The 16752-nt window shown below is 36.0% G+C and overlaps 1 protein-coding gene across 2 annotated transcripts in view; it reads right to left on the minus strand.

Moving 5' to 3' along the window:
* The window catches only part of PRMT8 (protein arginine methyltransferase 8), an 87032-nt gene that overhangs the window by 24158 nt on the left and 46122 nt on the right, over positions 1-16752 (minus strand). For both annotated transcript variants that reach the window (XM_072400380.1, XM_072400382.1), the window contains exons 3-4: positions 12684-12839; positions 9856-9919 (exon numbers count right to left, since the gene is read on the minus strand). In XM_072400380.1, coding sequence (XP_072256481.1) covers positions 9856-9919; positions 12684-12839 — 220 coding nt within the window. The remainder of the gene's footprint in view (positions 1-9855; positions 9920-12683; positions 12840-16752) is intronic.

The following is a 16752-nucleotide window of genomic DNA, read 5'->3' on the forward strand; positions in this document are numbered from 1 at the left end:
TGATATCTCAAATCCACCCAGAATCTGTCCTGAGATTTATTTGTTTTGGGTATTACACTCTTTGTGTACAAATGGCTTTTTCTTAATCAATTTGTGTTTGGAGAGCAGGGTACGACTGGAAATAGACCACTGTTTGTCCTAGATTTTCAGCTCATTCACTGAATTGCTTTGGCCTGTTACAAAACCATAATTAAAATTCTATGACAATGTTACAAGAAAGATTTTTCTTTTGACGCTCTTGCCTATATAAAAAGTCTCTGTCTGTCACTGTAGAGCAGGGGTGTCAAACTCAAATACACAGAGGGCCAAAATTAAAAACTTAGACAAAATCGCGGACCAACCTTATAATTTATTGAAAAAATTTAGGAAAATTTTCCTTCACATTAGATATAAACCTTTTTCATATGGCAACAAAGAGGTTTTGCTTCACATTCAATCTGGAACAAGCTTATAATAGAGAAAGAGGCATAAACATTTTTTTTTAACTTTATTTAAGAAAAAATCTTTCTCTATTTGTAGCCTTCTGATTTAAATTTCAATGGTAACTTTTTTGCACAAGCTAACAATAATAAAAACAATATTCCTCTATGGAAATCTAATCATTCAAGTCCATGCCCTAAGAATAACAAGGAAAAGTACATCTGAGGGGGAGTGCTGGAAATGCCCGATGTGGCCAATGCAGAGCTAAATCTTATGAGTGGCCTGCCGCTGAAACTCCCTCTTCATTGAAATAGCGCCGCTACTAAAATTCCGCGCATTATTTGCGTCTATAAAACAGAGAGCCCGCTGGTCTATAGACGTGAGTGATGCCAGGAATTGTAGTAGTGATGCTATTTTAATGCAGCTGCTGGCCAACTGCAGTTCATATTTAGGATTCCTTTGGGGGCCAAAAAAAAAAGACGTTGGGGGTCAGATTTGGCCACTGGGCCAGAGTTTGACACCCCAGCTGTAGATAGATAGATAATGAGACATTTACATAAACCAAATCAAAACAAATATAACTATGTACTTAAATGTGCTTAAAATTTCTTGCTACTGATAAACATCTTCTACTGAAATATGTATGATCATAAATTAAATAGATAGATAGATAGACTAACATAAAACAAATATGAATATGTACTTTTGTCATACTTAAACTTAACATTTCAGATAAAAAATCCCCCACTGCAATGTGTATTATGTGCATCATAAATGACTGCTGTTTCATTTCCCGACATGTAATGATGGCAGGAGCTGTCACTTTGGTACGCTGTTCAGTTCTCCGCAGGGTATTCCGTGTTTGTTCCTCACAATGAGTTACATTGATCGGTTCTGTTCCACCAGCACAGAATAGAGTGTTAAACTATTCAAAAGGCATTTTATGAAATCCGTTTTAGCCTGCATATTAGTAGGACTGATTCACGAATAAAAGAGAAAAGAAAGTGGAGCTGTTACCAAGGCAAACCAATTATATCTCTGTATTGAATTTCTGTGTTGCATTGGAAGATAGTTTAGTTTGAGAAATGCAAATTTTTTTTTTCTGCTTGCCTTTCATAAACTATGTTGGATTTGTCATTCCAATTTTATCAATTAAGTTGCTTTACTTGCAGCTACCTTTCTGATTGCTAACACTATTTTAAAGAACTCTTTGCAATTGACTTCCATGCATTTAGGTTGTACCATTCACTAATATAGCCCATAAAGGAGTCAGTGGCAGCTGAAAAATTGTCTTTGTAAAGGATATGATTCAAGCTTTATCTCATAATAAAACTTTTTTAAAAACCTGCATGTTTTATTACTATTTACAAACTAGTTCATTATTGATCCCCTTTTCCTCCCTTTAAGGAATGGGGAGGACAGGTCATACACATCTTTCCCTTTGTGCCAGCCATGATAGAATTCTGCAGTTGCCCATGGCTTACTATTACAAGGGTGGTATGTACGTCAAAATGGACATTAGTGGGGTCATGTTCATCTATCATGCTGTCCTATCCACACCTCATTTTCTGGCCTTGGGCTATGTGATTTGTTTTTATTTTAGCAAAACCTAAAGCTAGAAGGTTCTGCTGCAAAAAAAAAAAATAAAAATGTAAAAAGCTATGTCCCAAAGTAAATGTTTTTGCTGTCTTGATGGCCTACCCAGATGTAAGATTTTTCAATATAACACACTTTCAGGTTGGTTGGATTCATGTTTCTCCCCCACCATGTTGTGGTTTCGCCTACTGACCACTACATCAGTACAGCTCTGCAGGGACACAGAAATGATATAGGGGCTGTGGGGTGGAACCATCACACACACTGGGGGACAGACTGGGAATTTTGGGTTGCTGAGAATTTTTTAGTTGGTGCGGCTCTACAGGAGAGCCAACTTAGGAGTCACTGCCTTTCTGATTTAAAAGTATTAAAAATCTTTATTTGTAAATTTGTTTCTGGTGAGAGAGAGTCTGTTGTCCGATAATTTCAGCAAAATTTTTCTAGTAAGAATATATGTGCAATTAATGTATTTATACCAATGAAAGCATTCCTTGTATATCATCAAAAAATTAGATTGCCACTGGGCATTTTGAATATGATGTCATTGACCTCAGCAGACTCAGAGCTGTCCCAGGTAACACTTTGTAGTTTACCCCTTCACACATCCTTTGGTGTAGGGAAATCAAGAGAGGGGTGGGGGAGCTGTACCAACACACACAGTAACTAGACACTTCTAGAAGAGTAAATGGCTTTTCTTTGCACAAAGGGATGAGATTGGGCTAAAAATTACTTTTTTGAACAATTACATATGTTCTAGCATGTTCAAATGTACATTGCTAGTATACAGAGAATAGCAGGTTTCTCAATTAATGTCAGAATTGGCTCAGTGCCCAGTACTAAAAAAACACACCTCCTAAAAAATTGAGATAAATATGGATATATTTTCATGTGCAGTTTGTTTGCTGTCAATGCTAGCTGACTCATACACATTTGTTCCCTAAGAAAGTATTTGACAAACAAAGTTGAGTGACTTCCCCTTCTTTCCACTAAGAGGCCAGTGTTGAAGGAAGCATTAGTGTCACAGTCAATTAAACAATCAACCTACCAAACATGCTGTGTCAAACAAAATATAAAAATAATTCAAAGCTTCTGAGAACCATTCATCATTATAAAACAAAGAATTGGGTCTCGTCCAGATAATAAAGTTGAGTAGGGCACAAATGTAAAAGAAAAAAAGCCACTGCTTTATTGGGGTTACTATTAAATGAAACTAAAGTTTATGCATTAGCCAAGTAGAGAAGAATTGGATTCTGTATTGCCGCTGGGTAGATTCACACTTTCTATTTGCCCATATAGCCATTGTTATTAGCAAGAGGGAATATCATGGAAAACTGAAAATTTGACAATTGGCACCATACCCAATGATGGGATTAGTTGTTCACATAAAAAAAGGACACACTTCATTTCTATCAAGATCAACATATATTTTCTGGACTAAAATGTTAGCTGAAAAATAAAACAAATGTGGCTTCAGTATATTACATTAGGTAGGAACTAGTTCATATGAACAAAATTTTGTCCCAAAAAAGGTGAAATCGTAGTGTGTCCAGTTTTTGATGAATGGCTTAGTTATCCTTAAATTGCTAATTTCTTTTGGCAACAAGTTAAATTTTTGCTGGCCAGGCCTTCAAAATAATAACCAAGTGGCAAAATTATCTTGAACTGCCAATTTGGATTTTTACTGTACAGCCTCATGCATTTAAAACTAAACAAAAAAACAATTTAACTAAAAAAATTAGCATTTAGACACCCTAAGATTGGCAAAGTCTAGTTCCAGCATTGCTTTGCAATTTTGTTCCTGGGTTTAGTTATGCTTTAATTGCTGTCTCTCTATTAGCATATACTCATCTTCGCTTTACTCTACCACCACCTGATCTGGTGGCTGCAAATGAACAGCAATGAATGTCTTCTTATGGGGAGCATGTAATTCACTGCTCTTCCTCCTATGCTTACAGGACTCCTATGCATTTACAGCACATGTCAAAAAGGGAACAATGGCACCTGGCCCCCAGGCAGACATAAAAACAAATTGTTGCAGAACTGCATTCATTATTAAATTACTAAATGTATTTTTTTAATGAAATAATTGTAAGTACCTGATTGTTACATGGTATCAGCCTCTTGGAATTCACATGCATAGCAGAATTTATATAGAATTAGGAGCAGCACAGTGAGTCAATTAGCTGTGCTGCAGTGCATATATGCTTCATGTGCTTACATCTGCAGATTCTCTAATAGTCTAGTCACAGACTGCAGGAGGGACAATACCTTTACGTGTTGCTGTAGCACAGAAAAGTCAGGTCACCAGGGAGGGCTTTTATGTGTTGCAGAGCTGTGTAAATCTTAGAATTGGAAGAACAGAGACACTAATCCTTCATAAAGGTAAACACCAGAAATATAAGTTTTTCATCTGTGTATTCAGCTGTTGGCCTTGAGTTTAGCTTTTAGTGAACCTGATGAATATTATTAATAACAAAAACATTAAACTGATCTCGTGCAAATACTTAGTTGTCCTGATTCAATATCAGCACAAGGACATTGTTTACTATGATGGATTAGATATGAAAGGTTTAGGAGTGCGTGCGGGTAAAAGCAGCGGTGTGGATAGACCTAGCTATCAGTTTGATGGATAGGTGTGTGTACTGGACAAAATTACGAATTGGTCAGACATTAAGATTTCACAAATTCAATTTTCATCTTCCGATGACTCTGGAGCGAAAATGTATGGGGCTGTGATTAAAATGGCTTCATCTGACTTAGACTCTAATACAATGTAACTTTGTCTTATGAAATTGTCATTTCCAGCTGCCCAGTGTGACGCAATGACATGGTTGACATCTCTCAACTAGGATGGCAAAGAGGGATTGAGACGACACAGATTAAGAATAACAACACAGATTGCGCCCAGTGAAAAAGTTGACATGTTTCTTAGCTAGCAGAGAAAAATGTTTTTTTCAGTTCCTGGTGACTTTTAGGAAGATACATGCTGTCATAGACCTTCCTACATTTCCTGAATCCAGTCGGACACAAATGTATTATCATACAGAACCCCTGAAATTGGGGATTTTTTTACACTTTTTTAGAAGACATTAGTAATTCTGTGCCACAATTCCATCAACATTCATCAGAATATACACTGTTAGCTGTAAGTATATTACTTAAAGTGGCATAAGGCCCTGTTTGTAATGAAGAGGTATGAGGCACTGCGATTGAGAAGAATGAGGCACTGTGCGTAATAAAGAAACAGAAGTGTGGAGAACAGAGAGGCTTAAGGACACACTGCAGTTAACAGAAATGAAGCTCTGAGGGTAACAAATAAACCTGAGGCATTCATCCTGATTTACTGAAATGGGTTGATAATGTTAAACATACAAGAAATGTATGTTTTAGAAGAATATTCAGATAATAAATCATGAGATTAACTTAATATGTACACATTTGGATAATTGAAGTGAATATTCACACAATTTAATAAAACTATTTATCAAACAAGGCAAGAGAAAGGGTAGGGAATATAAGAAGTAGCAGCAGCGCCTATCAAGACATTTGGCCAAAAACTACTGCTCTGACAAAAGTATAAAATATATGTAAAATACACCTAAAAATTATTCCTGGGGAATCGGATTATTATAATTTTCTTACTTTAGAATAAAATAGCAATTTGCACATAAATACAACTGATACAAGGGTATAAAACATATAAAATGTTGCCATTCATTATCTAATATGAGTTGGTCACATTCAGCTGCACTATTCTTATAATGTTGGAAATAATTCTAAGCTTATCAAGCTGCTTTGTCAGATCTTGAGAGCTGATGAAGCAGCTTGGAAGAACTGTGAAACATCTTCAATATTACAAGGACACGTCCAGTAGAATGTGACTAACTACTGCTAGGTAGATATACAAGGACCTGGATAAATGAGAACATTGTAGTTAGTTGCTGTATATTTGCTATTTTATTCCCTTTTCACACAATTTTGTATATCATGCAGATCTGTCTCTATGCCATAATGTGGCTGCAGAATGCAAAAAAACACAGGTATCAGGAATAGCACTGTACTCGCAACACAGTTTTTAGTTGTGACCATTTAGCACTAGATTTGCCCTAAAATATTTGTGAAAAACCTGCAAATGAGGTTTCTAAATCATTAAAGCCTAATTACACTTTGTTGGAATTGAAAGGCATTAATAAACTATTACAAATACTGCAACATTTACCACTGTTCCCAGCTCCAGTTATGGAGTGTATCATTCTTAAGGGTATCATTCTTCCCTCTGGCCAACAATTCCAAAGGCATTCATCCTATTGACCACAAGGCTAATGTATTATGAATATAATAAATGATTTCAAGGGTTCTCCAATGTTGAAAAATTTTGAGAAAAGCTGTTGTAGACAATGATGATACGTGATTTTGTGGCACAACTCTGGGCAGCATTCAGAACCTTCCAACTGCTAAAGGAATATCAAGAAAAATGGACCTATGAGCAGGACTAAGATTGTTGGATGTGTAAAGATTTTTTATTTTATTTATGTGTTTAGGGGGTATCAAGGGCAATGTGGGCAAGAAACAGGAGAAAGAGGGCAGGAGCAGGAGCCACTATACCTCATCTTATAGATGAGCGTTCTTTAACCACTTACACCTATTTATCCCCCAACTACCCACAATCTAGATATCTGACATTTATATAACTGCTACAGTGTATTGTTCTGTGTGGGCTGCCAAATGAGTTTTATCTGTTGACTTACTTGATAGATAAATCACCCACTCCCCACAAAATCTTAATTTCCAAATATTTTCTGCTCTGATAACCATCTACATAACAAGTGTATTAAAACCTCTTTTACACAAACTACTTCATGAAAATGATATCCTGTATTTTATTATGTCGTTTAGTATGAGATTAGATGTTAATGAGTTAGTCTTCTTACCTCTACACATGTAAAAGCTATAAAAACAAATAAAAACAAGGAATACCAATAAAAGGGGAGGGGGGTAAGTGACAGACTTAATCAAAATGGATAAATGTTATAGGTATATGGCTGGAATTTTCATTTCCGTTAAGGTCTCATGGGTATAACCTTCACCAGTTATTGTTTCTAATCTATCCTTGTGATTACTGGTACATAATCAGTTCTTATAACTCCCACTAAAAAACAGAGGATTATCAAGAGACCTTATACAGTCAGAACACAGAGGATGAAGGGAGGAAAAATAAAATTACTCAGCGGATACATTTTACATGTTGCCCACAGATCTGCCTTCTAGATTGGTTTAATATAATTTTGTTAAACTATAATAAATTGATCCTTCAAAACTAGATTTTAAAACTCAAAGCAAACAGCTCAATACACAGTTGTATGTAGCATGTAGCCCTTTGGAATACCCAGACCTTTATGGAATAAACAGATTTTAGGGGACTTTGCTATGGATAGGAGAGGGGGCACACAATTGTTGTCCCAAATATTTCTGGCAGACTATGCCTGCTGCAACAGCCTGCAAGCTGAATTAGAGGAGCCCTGCACTGTATATTGCCTTTGTCATTGACATCAATTGGATTTAAGCTCAGCTATGACTTTAAAATTAACACTGGGTCAATTTGAACTCTCAAATGCAACTTTAACCAAGGCTACTTGCATGTAAAGAACAAAAATTCCCAGATTATACATTTGTCAAATTATAGCTTTTAGCTTTGTGACAACACAAACTACAACCTAACACATATCTAATTCAGTTCTCCTAAGTCAGGAAAAGAATGCAACAAATGAAATTTGAATTAATATTTAAATCATTTTTTATTTGTATATTTAATGTAATTCAAATTCTCAGAAAATATGGAAGACACATCTTTAGAATAACACATAAGCACGTAAAAAAGGCCAGTAACAGCAGCCTATATATTTATCTAATTACAGGTTTCCTTTAAATTGGGCCTTATAGTAAAATAAATACAAAGGCTGCTATTGCTCACCAGGCTTTCCTGTGTATGTATATTCCAAACCTTGAGTAATCAATATAGTAATCAATATTTATGGCTGTCTGTTTCCCAAATAGGTAGTAAGTTTCTCTATTTTAGATAAGATTGGATAACCAAAATACTATAGTTGTCACTATTAGTGGTTGAATAGTACCAATCAGAAGAGGAAAGAAGCAAAAAGAAGGCTTTTTTGGCAGTAGAAAAACAAAGAATACTTTTACTGAATATAAATAGCTTTCTTACTAGACAAACAGTCTCATATGCTGTTGCAAAGGTTTAGAGTCCAGTTGTTTAAATATCACCGATAGAATGTTAAAATAATATAATGATTTGATGTCTCAATCCCGATGCTTTTGGCTTTGTAGCTTCCTCAGGGGATTCCAAGACTTAGTTGTTCTTTTTGCTTCTTTCCTCTTCTAATGTTTATAAATACAATTGGCTTGGCAAGAGTACAAATTTGATATAAGAATAAGAACCCTTCCTTGTTAAGAGACCTCTTCTTCCACTTAGTACCAATCAGAGTAGATTCCAAATTCAAAATAGAAAATGGAAATTTATCTCTGTCACCCAATAAAAGGTTGTCCTCTCCCTCAATAATGGCCCATGCCATCTCCTCCACCTGCCCCCCCCAAAAAAGTAGCAAGGGTCATCATTGGGGGAGAGAACCTTATTTCCCTAGTGTTTTGGGGGTCTACAGACCGGGAGCTTATTGGAGTTTGGAATCCAGATATCCAACCCGTATAAACCAATATTACTTTTTGACAATCATTTTTATGTAAAACTTTGGTTTATATTCAAGTATATACAGTAGTTTTCCTAGAAGCCCTATATAACATTTAAGACTTGCCCATATATTTAACCTGTTTTGTCGTTAACACATTCCAGGGTGTATCTATTTTTTTTTAACATGCTTTTATGTTATTTAAATAACATAGAAAGCTATAAAGGGGTTACCCGTAATTTTAAATCAGACTCCAAAATGACAGATAACCTATGCTGTAGAAGTAACTTACAGAATCCTGAATAAACCACTGACTAAGTTTGTGGATATGGATAAGTGGTCATATCCCTGTACCAATTCTCTCAGGTTTCGATCATAATCTCCCTCTGCTGAAAAAAACCCAGAGAGGCCTTGTTCCTTAACACTGGTACCCCCAGGAAAAACATGGGACCTTGATAAGGGTCTGTTTAAAATTGAGAAAAGAGGCAAAAGGGATAATTGATTTTCCTTACCTAATCAACTGAAAAGAAAATGCAATATAATGCCCATAGAAATTATAAATAATCTATATATGAAAAAATGAAAAAAAGCACTCCATAATCAAATATAAATGCAATAAAATAAAGAAGAATTTTAGAGTTGATTAATGTAATCACATGGAATATACCACATGGATGTTTTCAGTGAAAAAAAAACTACATAACATCGAAACTACTGCTATTTCTTTTTTTAAAAGAAGCTTTTTATACCAACTGTGAAGTGTGGTGGAAATATGGTCTGTGGTCAGGACCTGCTTGCAGTCATCAATTTATTGAATTCTAAATTGTACCAAATCATGTTTGATTAGAATAAACAATTTGTACTGCTCTCTTTAAACCCCTGATTTAAATTAGGTTGGTGTTAGAGAGTGGCGGAAAATTATTCAAAAAAGGGCAATACTAGCTTCTGGGAAGCAAGGTGTACCTATTTTTTTTATCACTTCATCATATTTATTCACTGATAGCTCTCATTCCAAATAGAAGGAGAAGCATTATGCGTATTGGTATTAAACATTGTGAAAGTCATGGTAGACTGAACAGCAATAAGAAAATAAAACCTTTGATTTTGCATGCTAACAGAGAAATATTTTCAAATGTCTTACTGTTATCCAAGTGGTTGGCCTTGATAATTTTCTCTGAATAATCTGAAACACTGGAACATTCAATCTGCAGAAAGAAAAACACAGAAAAGAAAGAAAATGACCGTGAGGGGGCACAAAATGTGACAGATATATAAAGCACATGCTATTTTCCGTCCATTTGTTATAAACTGAACTGCTAATATTTTTTTGTCTAGTTGGTGTTCTGATCCTTTGCCCTAACATCTTCTGAATCATTGACAATGATTATCGAGCTCAGGTGTTCAGATAAATATCACACAAATTTCTTCATGCTGGTTTTAGGTGTATGACTGAAAATACTGACACCAAAAGATCAGCTTTACATTCAGGCAAATAGCATTGTTTTCAATTAATTCAGCAAAGGCAGCTTACATCATGAAAGGTCTGTTTAAAAATGTATGTCTTGGAAAAAAACATCTCCAATGTCCCCTATATCCCTATGTTTATTCTGCTAACAAGAAAACTCCTAACCTGTATGGTCTGACAACACAATGCCTCATTTGTCCTGAAAAAGTGTTGGCAGTTTTTGCGTGCTGGAATACAGACCTACCCTATCACCCACCCACCCACACATCTTTGTCCTGCTCTCCATATATACATGGATTTTGCTGCTGCCTTGACCCCCAAAAGCGTGTCCTCTCTGACATACCCCCAAAAATGCTTATTAACTATCATAAAGGAAGTATATACTTTGTATACCACAGCCACCAGAGTACAGGACTAGGTCACCCAAAAAATAACCAGTGGCCTTCCCAGAGACTATTTTGTCTGTGGAGTAATTTAACAGCAAAATGTCCCTCCATTGTTCCCATATCAGCTCTCACCTACCTTGTATTGCTTTCAGCCGACCTTACAGTGTTCCCATTCTCCTTGCTGCATTGAAAGTTGGGAGAGGTGAACCTGCTTGTTATGAGTGAAGTTTTGGGAACCCCGGACCTCAATTCTAATCACCTATAGATCCCATTCACATGTGTTTATGTGTTTTACATGTTGACATTTTTTGCAGTAAAGTAATGCAGTACAAAGGAGGGACATTTATAATGAATTTTTATGTACATTTTCCAAATGTTGCACAATGCAAATGTTTAAAAATCATTTGCAGGTCATATTCACAGAACGTGTGCAGTGCTGCATCAGTTACTGGTTTTATAAATGTCTGCGACCAGAAACATATGTTTTGCACATTTATTGTAAATGTTGGGTACTTCACAGTAGAGGTTAACCTGTAAGTTGCTTTTTTATTTTACACGTATTGACATAATTAGTGAATTGCTTCAATCTAGAGATTAAAATGACTCCATTTAAAACTAGGATAGGGTTCTTCTTTAAGATGAAGAATGTTTCACACTATAATATAGCACATGTATAATAACAACAATAATAATAATAATAATACCAGTTATATTTTAGCAGAAAAACAATTCTTTTAAAAAATATCAGCTGAGAATGGAAAGGTAATGTGTGTGGTAGTGAAACAAGCCAACAAAGTAGCAGAACATCTCTCTGGTAATTGGAAAGGATACTATGGCAGCAGAGGAAATAGCAAAGCAATCCAACATTACAATATATCTAAATCCCACAGGTATCATAACTTGCGGGCTAATCATGAAAATGTATCTGCTGGTATTACTTCCATATTCGTTCTTTGAAGGCTGGGAAATCAGTTGGTAAAGGAAAAGTACTCCTACTAACCAAGTATATGATTTGTTACAGTGGATATAAACCCTAACTAAATATATGTTTCATTGGCTAAAGCATTCTAAATTGCCATTAAGATAATAATATTAAAATTCTTTTTTCATCTTTTATCTTATAAAAGTACTATTAATCTTCTACGTCCCATTTGCAAGCACTTTCTGTTTACATGCTCTCCAGTGATGGCAGCATTGCACCTTTCATGGTGGGTTTTATGATGGTGATAACAAAGGACTATGCCTATCTAATATTTGTTAAACTTCTATGTGTAGTCTTCATTAGAAATGTAATGTAATGGGGTGTCAAAGCACGAGCAGAACTGGGAGACAGGGATTGAGTGTTTTCACTTTTTTTTTTACAGAAAGTGCTTACACAAGAACCTTTATTGCAGACCCACTAGGGGTTATTCTAATGAAAGCTGTAGATTTAAAATATTCAATATAACTTTTGAAATTGCATTACATACCATGCATACTGAATAATTAAAGTACATCTTCATTGAAAGTAAAAACACATTATTATAACAGACTGTGTGATGCGATTCAAGGATTCATCCTAGTGGTTTCACGAACAATGGAATACGAACCACTGCAATGGAAGTGAAGGGAGGAGAGTGCAGTGGGGTGCTGCTCGCTCATTCTCCCCCCTCCCCTATTCATAGAGCAGAATGGCTCTGTATGTACAGCACTCGTTCATTCATCTTTGGGTCTTGTGTTTCACAATCATTTCCTATGACAAATATCTAACATGTGTACACGTTGTTGGGGTGGGCATGTCTTGTAGAAAGCTCAACCAACTCGCTCAGGGTAGTGGCTGAGATGATGAAGTCATTGTGCCGTCACCTTGTACTTCATCCTGATTTCATCATGAAGAACCTTGCAGTTGGCCAGGACACCATGTCTGCAGCGGAGCTCTGGTGGGTTATATCTGAAGGCCTGTCCAGCTTTACTATTATAAGTTGGGCAAAGCATGTGTTAGTAATAGCATTAGCATTTTCTGTAAATCTGATACAACTATTGCAAGCCAAATATCCTTGAATAATATAATTTAGAATTATGATGTATAATATAAATGTTGAAAATTAATTAGATGACATATGGTTCTAGATTACTTACCCCATATACTTTCTTTGCACCAGCCTTTGCGGCAAACATAGAAAGGATTCCTGTACCACTGCCAACATCCAAGACCACCTTATCCTTAAACACGTGTTTATTGTGGTACATTGAATTTCTGTAAGTAAGCGTGCGGACTTCATCCTTCAACATTTCCTGGAAGTAATAGGAGAAGTCATATGATACTATGAATGCCTGTAGACATGAATTCCTATATATATTTTATATCACATGTACTGATTTGCATTTTAGGTATTGCTGTGCTTATTATTAGAGTTTGTTGTGAACAAATGTACTTTTTTTGTAATTTACACCTCTGTACTTGTTATGCTGCGATACACAAGACATGAGACTTACCTAAATGATGGGTGGGAGGGGGTTACAAGATTCCCCTTAAAATGGTATACTATATTTACCTTACGTATATTACATTTACATGTTTTTTGTAGGTTAACATGCTTCTTTTTTTTTTTTTTTAATTAGAGTAGGGAGGTTTAGGAAGCTCTTTCTAAACAGAAAGTGAAAAGATCTCCACAAGGGGGACATAAACAGGCGAGAACTTTGCAGTGGTTCTAACCCTTTGAAAAAAAGGTTTATTACAAACATTGGATATTTTGCCACCTTTTTGCTTTAAGCATTTTACTGCTTTGTATGCACAATTTACATTCACATTTTGTACATGAAAATATCCTTAAAAACTCAAAATAATAAGTAAATATTCTTAGAGGTAGAAACATGCATTTTTTTTAATAGCTTATTAGCATATATAGCACCCCAGTATTAGGGTCAACAATAGTTTTTTGTCCCAAGTGAAAGGCAACATTCAAATTTCAACATTTAAATTTGGCACTTTCATTTATTACCAAATTCAAATAAGAAAAAAGCTATTTTATAGTATATGAGACACTTCTACAATTATTCACATAACATGATTTGAGTGCCTTAAAGCTGTAGGTGTTTCTGTACTTTTTCTGGATTTCAATGGGCTCTATGTATACTCTAGAAGCAAGTCTGTAAGTTATTGGTGAACAGACTGTGCAGGTTTTCTGTCCTGGATGTACATAAGATTTCTAAGCTATTCATTTTCTCCTTGCTGGTGGGGAAGCTGCAGTGCAAGCATCCCCCTGCATCTGCTTCCTTTGTTCTGTGCACCTTGTCTTTCTCCTCCCACCCTGCTACTCCCTAAAAAATCCCAGCAATCATCAGATCACTAGTCATCAAAGGGAAAGCTGTGGCATAATGATGCAAAGCCCTGTTCTTCAAGCAAGATGACCACCTTCACATGGTGACACGGTGGAGAACAAGGTTTGGCAGCAGGTAGCCTAAAGGTGATATCAATGCAATTTAAACAATTGGGAGCTGGAACAGGTAAGTATTTTTTATTGCAGAAGGGACATCGATTGTCCATTCTGCAATAAAGACTTTCCTGCTCGCTGATTTTTAAAGTAGAATCTATAGGTAAATCTCAAGTGATACAGATCCAAAAAAGGAACAGTCTGGACATTTAGACTATTCATTTTCTTTATTAATAATGATTTACATTATTATCTACCACTATAAATGTAATTGATGTTACCTGCATTAATTAGCAAAAATATATCAGGTTTTGGCTAACCCTTTCCATAATGTATTGCTACAAAGCCAGAAAAAACATCTAGCCTAAAGCAGGTTGCCTGAACATATTTGCCTTCCAGCCAATAAAGATAATGACTATTTTAAAATGTATGCCAAAAGACCTATGCTGTGTTTTTCAGCAACTGCTGCAGCAAATGTCTTTTTTTTGATCAGTCAGAGAACTGAATTATTTTTGGCTTTTTAAAATATATACCAAAGTGTTAATTTTAGATAAAAAATATTTTGTTAAAGGACATTTCTCTAAAGAGGTATGTGTAGTAACTGCAGTCCTATTGCTGCCAAGTCTTATGCCTTGGGGAATATCCCACACCACGGACACAATCCTGGCACAGCGTTTGGCTACTGATCAGCTGGCAATTACTTCAAGTTGCAAAAAACATCAGATATGTTATTACTCTTCCTGATTACCTCCAGAATTTGTCATTTTATTATTTTCTGTCTGCTGCAGTGAGCTCTTTTAAATTATAAAAGAGAAGCAGTGAAAATACTTTATGTACCTTATGCCATTTCAAACGCTTACTAATGAAGCAATCTAAATTTTAGGAGGACACTATAAGGTGACAGCCTAGCTCATTCCTAAAATTCATTTTAAATAGCTTTTGCCTGTTTTTAAATCTCAGTTCTTGGTTCTGTTGGTGACTTTCAAGCTATGGTATATGGCTAAATGAGTGGACACTTATTGTTAGGTTCAGATGTTTCCAACAAAGGATATTGTTAATGCTTTAGATTACAGAGACATTTGTTTACTTCCAAATTGTGCCAATGATTTTAGATTTTAGGGTCTTTTCTGTTCTACCATGACTGCACCCGTGTGGGGGAACTTGAGTGTCCTGCACAACGCCTTAACCTCAATCCTACTGAACATTTTAAGATTAATTTATATATTAAATTGAAACTTTTAACTGAATATATACGGCTATCCCACAATGCCAAAATCTTTGGCGAATGCTCCCCAACAATGGAGGCTGGTATCAATTCAAATAAAAGAGCAGTTACATAATATTGCCCATGCCTGTAGCTGTAAAATGGGATGATCCACAACCGCTTGACAATATAGTGTATAGGATTGCTTAGGATCGAGACACTTGTTTTCTGATCCATTCTTTTTTTTCTCCGACACTTGTGTAAACCCTGAACTTTAGTGTGCTATTACAGCTGCTCAGCTCAGTGCAAGTGTACGTAATGTGAAGCTCAGGAAATAAAATTTTCTTTCATTGGGTTGATCAAAAACAGTTCAATTTTGATTGCAATTGATACATAATATTGTGTTCATTAAAGTGTTTGGTCATTAAAGCCAGATACTGTATGCATTACTGTTGACAGCTTACTTCAATGGTGGCTGGGAATACCATTCAGGCCTTCTTGTGTTTATATAGGTGATTTGTCACACTGTAACACTTACCATAGTGCTCTGCATGTCAAGGTACACTGCCTGGCAGTATTTATGGGACATCTGTTTGCTCATTTAATAACAAATAGCAGTGAACACATGTATATTCAGGACATCCCAGAGGACAATGATCAGCCCAGAACTGCTGCATAGCTCAATCCTCAAGCAACAGGGGTAATCATTCAATGAACAGCTCTCAAAAAGTCATTGTCTCTGTGAAAAATCTAAATTCCTCTCCATTTTATCCATTTTATATACATTATATTCTGTAATTAGCCTAAGAAGGATTATTTACTGTGCAACCTCTGTGTCATTCCCTGGTGTATGCAGATAAGGCTGTGGTTGCCTGAAGCCATTGCAAAAAAAGATAATAAAAAGGTAAGTGTCTTTACATCCTTAGATTTGGGACCATTGAAACATAAGAAAAGCACCCCCAAAAAAGCCCTATTGGCAGCTTCATTGTGCAACAGAGCAGCCGTTGCAGCAGACTTCGGAGTGAGGTCACGTGGTACCCGGCGGTGGAGGGATACCAAGAGAAGAGGACAGAAGCAGCTGGGACGCACATTGCAGGATCCGAGTACGGTATCAGTAGCAGTACTTTTTTTTTGTTAACCAAATGCTGACCCCACTGACACCAATGATTTTTGGGGAAATATTGTAAATGTTGGGGGGGGATACTGGTGCTTTGTATTGTGTGAGGGCACTATATATGTGGGGGCACACATGGGGACAATGCATACCCCACATAATATAGTACCACCACAGTTAAGTACTGTGTATATCTTCACATATGGGGGCATGCTTTGTATTTTGTGGGGGCACTATATATGTGGGGTACACATAGGGAGAATGCATTCCCCACATAATACTGTCCCCACATTACGGTATGTGTGTTCACATATGTAGGTATGTTCTGTAGATTTTTGTACATGAGAAAAATAAGACATCCTTTGAAAATAAGCCAATTTTCGGGGTAAAATTAATATAGGACCCTGTCTTATTTTCGGGGAAACACGGTATAACAATTTTAGATGAGGGAGCAAT

Source organism: Pyxicephalus adspersus, chromosome 2 (genome assembly GCF_032062135.1).
Source record: "Pyxicephalus adspersus chromosome 2, UCB_Pads_2.0, whole genome shotgun sequence".
NCBI classification, from domain to species: Eukaryota; Metazoa; Chordata; class Amphibia; order Anura; family Pyxicephalidae; genus Pyxicephalus; species Pyxicephalus adspersus.